The sequence below is a fragment of the Aulonocara sp. 'chitande type north' Nkhata Bay genome, linkage group LG20, assembly GCF_057382095.1.
Source record: "Aulonocara sp. 'chitande type north' Nkhata Bay isolate Kocher_YH1m ecotype deep benthic linkage group LG20, A_spYH_male_GT1.1, whole genome shotgun sequence".
Taxonomy (NCBI): domain Eukaryota; kingdom Metazoa; phylum Chordata; class Actinopteri; order Cichliformes; family Cichlidae; genus Aulonocara; species Aulonocara sp. 'chitande type north' Nkhata Bay.
In genome coordinates this window covers 2,469,620-2,476,091 of record NC_141363.1, presented here as the reverse complement: position 1 = coordinate 2,476,091, position 6,472 = coordinate 2,469,620, and the positions used below count along the sequence as shown (strand labels likewise).

The 6,472-nt window shown below is 42.8% G+C and overlaps 1 protein-coding gene across 3 annotated transcripts; it reads left to right on the top strand.

The window, feature by feature from the left end:
- The first annotated feature begins 436 nt into the window (after positions 1 to 436).
- Positions 437 to 3,625, top strand: arf3a (ADP-ribosylation factor 3a). Of its 3 annotated transcripts, none has more exons than XM_086276329.1 (5): positions 437 to 533; positions 1,656 to 1,847; positions 1,945 to 2,055; positions 2,369 to 2,493; positions 2,584 to 3,625. In XM_086276329.1, exons 2-5 carry the CDS (start codon positions 1,700 to 1,702, stop codon positions 2,743 to 2,745), a joined length of 546 nt encoding a protein of 181 aa, XP_086132455.1. In that variant the 5' UTR covers positions 437 to 533; positions 1,656 to 1,699; the 3' UTR covers positions 2,746 to 3,625. The 3 variants fall into 3 exon arrangements, with proteins under 3 accessions (XP_086132455.1, XP_086132454.1, XP_086132453.1); XM_086276328.1 differs by having other exon boundaries at positions 463 to 533; positions 1,633 to 1,847; XM_086276327.1 differs by lacking the exon at positions 437 to 533 and having other exon boundaries at positions 604 to 1,847.
- Positions 3,626 to 6,472: the final 2,847 nt, after the last annotated feature.

Sequence of the window (6,472 nt, the reverse complement as noted above, 5' to 3'; positions counted from 1 at the left end):
CCATAGAAATATTTGACATTTTTAATAAATAAAATAATGCTCAAAGGTAAACCAACTGCAACATCGATTCAGTCTATGCTTTTGTCCCCTCCTGTCACCTCATTATCTGTGAAACACTGCCAGGAAGTATCACTTGGCATCCTGTTACAGTCAGCCATTTACTTATTCATTAAGATGATTCCTGTTTTAATTATTCAAGCGTGCTTGCCTGCAGGCTCTCGTTTAAAACTGGTTTGGGCCCTCTGAAATGTCATATGTGAGATAGTGGGAATAACGCTATCAAACTATTTATTATTCTTTGATGTTCCTCAAGAAAACAAGATAAGCCTCAAATAAGCTGTAAGGTGATGGTGCATACAGTAACTTTTCAGAGCTGGAGACAGCAGCTCCTGGCTTTTAACAAGTCGCCGGGCGATGAGAGATTGGCAATCCAAGTACCGCGAGAACGCGCAGTGTCACAGCTGCAGCTCATCGCGAGACTATCATCCAGTCCTTCGCCTGAATCCAGCTGGTACCCTTCCTGCCGTTGACGGGTAAGTGTGAACGAGATGCAAATGGTGAAATTGCTGAAAGAGGTATACGAGCGCTAAAAAGGTGGTTTCATTTATCACCGCTTGAGTTGCCTTTTAAATGCTGCGAGGGGGGAAATGAACGACCCTTAATGTACGACATGAGGCCGACTGGCGCGCTTGTCGTGACTGTAAGAGGGGGGATTATAGCACACAAATTGACCCGGAGATTTTATTTATGTTTTCAATTAAATACCGACGATGTTAGCTCACAGGATAGCAAGCAGATTATGTTCGGAAAGTGAATGTTATCGAGCCGAAAGAAACGTGATTTGGGTTCAAAATTCATCGCCTGCTTCGACTGCAGCATCCGCCGTCTTCGCCTCGCATTATGACAGATGTGTGTGGATGTGCGGCCACTGCAGCTGCAACGGGCTACGCTAGCACCTGCTGTCCGTGCGTTTGATAGAAATGAATGGAAACCTAGCTAGTCAGAGGAAAAGCGGCCAGTCACTAAAACACACAAGAGGGATACTTCACTGCCCCACAGAAGACTGCTAGTTTAAAATAACCCTCTAAAAACCAATGCGACCCGTGTAGTGTGTGTTAGCACAAGTTAACAGGCAAGGTTGGTCTGTAAAGGGCCCATTACCACTGAAGGGCCACCCTCCTCCCTCAGCTCTGTGAGCCTGACTGTGTGCAACCATAGACAGCCTTAGGTTATGTGTCATAATAACGTAATATGAAATGAGTGTTACCCTGGCATATCTTCAGTTGCCTAAAAAGAGCATAAAAAGGTGGTTACTCAGCACCACATGAAAGCTGAGCCACATAACAGAGATCCAGCATGGCTGCCTCCTTTCCCAGTGAGCTGTCACTGTAAAGGAGCAGCTTTCGAGTCAGGTCAGCTGCCTGCCGGGGTGTGAAGTATATGTTTCCTGGCTTTCCTCTGAGGGGGCACGGCTGCGAGCAGTAAGGGAGGTGCCAATGCTGAGATGTGTTTTTGAACAGCTACTGTCACACCACATGTTTCTTTGTGTGTGTGTGTGCGCGTGTGTGTGTGTGGTTTCGACTCTCTAAACGTGGTTCACGGTTTGTTTTGTCTGCTTGTTGCTATGTATAGCAACAAAGCAGCCCGTGTAACAGTTTTGTTGCAGTTGTGCCCCCACCTCCTCTCCTCCCGAGGCATCATGGGAAACATCTTTGGGAACCTGTTGAAGAGCCTGATAGGCAAGAAGGAGATGAGGATTCTCATGGTGGGGCTGGACGCTGCAGGGAAAACCACCATCCTGTACAAGTTGAAGCTGGGGGAGATCGTCACTACCATCCCCACAATTGGTGTGTGACTGTCTGCCTCTAAATAAAAAAAACAAAACATGTGTCTTAGAGATTATGTGACCCATTGTCTATTTGCTTGTTGTCTCCTCCACCCCAGGTTTCAATGTAGAGACAGTGGAATACAAGAACATCAGCTTCACTGTGTGGGACGTGGGTGGCCAGGACAAGATCCGTCCTCTTTGGAGACACTACTTCCAGAACACCCAGGGTGAGATGCATCAAAAGCATCTTAGGTGAAAGACCAGCCAGCATGGTTAGAGTTTTGTTTGTTTTTTTTAAAAAAGGCCTCTCCAGTCCTGCTGCGGATCCTGGAGCGCACGCTCGCCCCCAGCACCTGAGGACAAAATCTGACTAATCCTTCAGATGATGTAATTTGCATACAGGCTCCAGATGTTTCAAATGATCATCATCTTAGTCATGTTCAAATCCCGGACAACCATTAAACATGCTTTGACAATATGCTTTCCTAACAATGTGATGTGACCTGATTGTTTTTGTTCGGTTTCAACTTATTCCTGCAGGTTTGATCTTTGTGGTGGACAGCAATGACCGCGAGCGGGTCAACGAAGCTCGAGAGGAGCTGATGCGGATGCTGGCTGAAGACGAGCTGAGGGATGCTGTTCTTCTAGTCTTTGCCAACAAACAGGTATCCGCCACATTACGTTCCCCCCTGCTTTTACGCCTCTTGCCTCACCAACTTCCTGACGGACACTTTGTCCTCTGTGATTTTGTTCAGGACCTGCCCAACGCCATGAACGCCGCAGAGATCACAGACAAGCTGGGCCTGCACTCCTTACGTCACCGCAACTGGTACATTCAAGCCACCTGTGCCACCAGTGGGGACGGCCTGTACGAGGGTCTGGACTGGCTGGCCAATCAGCTGAAGAACAAAAAGTGAAGGGCCGAGTCAGTGAAGTGGGGAAGAGCCTGGGTGCCAGCTCCAGGTTGTGGTTATAGGGGTTCCATTGTGTTTACATAGAGAAGAAAAATGCTGAAAAGCTCCCAGGGGGTGACTCTCAGTGGCTTTCTCCCCTCCCCCCATCTCCCCCCCACCATCCACCCTCGAAATACTTCTTTATTTTTTTTCCGTTCTTTGATTAATTTGATTTGTTTGAATCTGTGGTGAGCATTTTTAATCATTTACAAGCAAATTTTATCTAAGTTATTTACAATCTATAAACAAATAAATATGTACTGTATGATATTACTGTAAAGGTATATGAATTTGCTCTACTTTGCAGACCTCCACCAACATTTAATTAGCTCAGCAATTGTGATGGATCTCAAATCGTGACGGCAGAGCAGCCTTCCCTCAGAAACTACAGACCTGGTGTAAATTATAAAGAATGTCATAATATTATAGTGGGAGTACTATTACTATTATACTCGTACAGATAAATGTAATATAACTGTCCATACTGCAACCAAATTATGCTCTTCATAGATCAAAACTTTTAGCTATGATTTAGTTTTATTTATGTTGAATTAAACAAAACGTGTCTACTTTCTGGACAGTCGGAAACAATATATTTAATATCGATATTTATTGATTTTTTTGCTTCATATAGTTTCTTTTTCTTTATTCTAATGTGCATTTACTGCTAAAGGCAGCTAGTTAAAAACAGAAAAAGAAAAGAAACCCCAGTATCATTGTACATTACTGCTTCCCAATCTGCATGGAGATATCCCAGTACTGGCTTGTGGGCTTGTAACAGGCCGCTGCTGTAAATAAAGATTTGTTCTAGCTGAGTTGCCTGGCACAGACGGGGTTAAAACAGTTTGTCTGGCATCAGCGAGGTGTGATATCTAAAGTGATACAGATGACAAACAGGCACTCTGTACCAGCTCTGTGGCTCAGAAACAAAATGCTGCTATTGGCCTGCCCTGTGGAGAGTGATGCAACACAGCATGCGACTGGCAATATTAAGAGAGCTTACATAGTTTTGAATGTTTATTTTTGTTTTTTCGATCCGTTTGTGCAGCATCGCTTCTCATGCTGATTTATCCACCGTCAATCGGCATGACATCATGCGCGTCTCACTTTTTCATGTTGCACAAAATTACTCTAGACTCACTGTTATTGTATAGAAGGTGTTGTCTGTTTTTTTAATGGAGTGTTTCTTTATTTTGTTGAGTTATTTTTTCCTTAATTAGCTAATTAGATCAGACTGTTGCATTTTTTGTTTTGGGTTTATTTTGGGGAGTTTTTTTCACACACAAAAAAATAAAATAAGGAGAGAAGATGATAGTAATACTGCATCGTAAGGCATGTTAATACTGTACAAGATCTGTAATAAAAGCGAATTATAATAGCCTGTTTCCTCAGACTACATTTGTTAGTCTTAATCACTGCTGCTGGTTGGAACAATGCTGTACTAATAAATGTTATGGATTTAGTGTAAAGTTTACCGAACAACCTTCTAATATGCAAAAGCATGCTTTTCTATGTTGGCGCAACTGTATATATGTTGATGTAACCGGGAAAGTGGAACCGTGGTTTTCGAGGTGAAACCAAAAGCGCTGTTGATACACCTGTAGATAACGGGGTCAGCGTGTTGGCAGATAACTGACAGCAGCTTGTGTGTGCGTGTGTGACGTGCATTATATTCCGTTCGGTTTGGTGTGAAAATTGTTTTCGTGGCCTTATTTAGCCAGTGGTTTCATTTCTCTTTGATAACAGGTTTATATGTAAGAAATATCCAGCATTCAAGTATCTCACCTTTGATCTGTGACACCGATGCACTAGCAGTTCTGATGTGGCTAAACATCCCTCCCTCTTTCAGCGACTATTTTCTGATTTTAACTTTCAAATAAAGAAAAATATTAAATGAGGCTGCACGACATTCCAGCTGGCGATTTGCTCTGAGAAAAAAACCGAGTATAATATGAAGAGGAGGAAATTTAAGACAGAAAAACCCAAGCAGGTGCAAAAGTGTTGAATGATTGAATTATTCCTGACACTGCATCAATCAATAAAGATACCAGAGTATACATTTGCTTTGCCTTGCTCATTTTTTTCCTTGCTATTGTTTATTGTCGCGCATGTCGGTCATGATTCGAAAACCGTATCACGGTTACGAGCGTGCTGCTTTTATCTTCTCTTGTCTGTGGCTCAAACTCAATTTCAAGTTGACAGTTCGCCCCAGAATCAAATGTGCGAGTCCGTATTTATCAATCATTGTTCTTGGGTAAGTTGCCCAGTTTTGAAGATGTTTGTCTGCTTGAATAAAAGGAAGCTACAGAGTATACTTCTGGTGCTCAAAGCACCAAGACACTGCGTTTGATGTGGGTGGTGAGTGCAATGCGGTAGAACGAGGCAATTCTCACACAAACTCCTGTGTTTGATTTGGAGGTGATGTGTCCTTTTAAGAGCCCTGCTAGGTTTCTTGAAACAGTTTGATCCTCAATTTGTTGACAGAGACACTGCTTTTGTAGTTTTGCTTCTGTACAGTCATTTTTAACTCAAAGGACAAATTAAACATAATGTCTGAGGTCGATTCAAAGTTAGAATTTTTATTTTATAGTTTTTATTGTTATTTTTTAAAACACGAGGCTCTTAAGAGATGTCATTGCAAGTTAGGGAGACCACGTTAGGTTGAAAAAGCCAAATAAATAAAAGCGATAATAAAATAATTAGGAATGGCCGAAACAACATTCTTAAGAAGTATAAATGCAGTGATCAAGTCAGCAGCTCCCAACAGGCCTGAAAAACCAGAGAGGACAACTGGAGTACATGATGGCAGAATTATTTCTATGGTTAAGAAAAACAGCTTCACAGCATCTAACCAGATCAAGCCCACGCTATAGGAGCAGGCGTGTGTGCACGTCAGTCACATCTTGACTGTTGGATTTCAAATCTGTGGCGGTGTACAGAGGCAACGCTACAAAAACTCTTTGCACAACACATTATTGACCTAACCGTACTTCTCCTTCATTGATGAATCCATAATAAACAGTGAAATATTTTAAAACTCTAACTGTTGCCTCAACACATATATGTTCAATGGAAAGTCAATCGATTTCATGTGTGCTCCGGAGGTTTTAAGTTGCACATCTGGCCTCCAAACTGGTTGTGATGTCACAATATCCTCTTATGCCTACACATGTTGAACTTTGATTTAAGGTGAGCCTCATTTTCAGCAGATTAATGGGAAACAGCTTTGACGTCTCTGACGACGCATGTATCACCCTGAACAATGAAGGTCAAAACTCTAAATGTGAGTTAGACTCTTTTCTTTTTTTTACATGAAGTGGGAGCTGATCGAGAATAGTTTTAACTCAGTAAACTGTTTACCGTACCAGTCATCAGCTAAGACTAAAATCAGACTAACAGCACATATTACACAACTGTGGGATCTGGCTCTACACAGCCTTTCTTTTGTCCTTTATTAACTGCTATTATCAGGAGAAGTTTGGCACAATCAGGTAGTTTGCCTGTGGAATTGCTGCACTTCACAGAGAGTCATTTTGTCTGAGCCAATCAGAGGTCCATGTAGGGGAGAGTGCTGCTGTGTCTCCAAGGGTGTGACAGCAGTATGTGAGTCGGAGCTGCTCCCGGGGCCACCAGCCCCCTTGGCCCCCTGCAGGACCGCTACAATAGTGGCCCCAGGGCGGATGCCATAGCT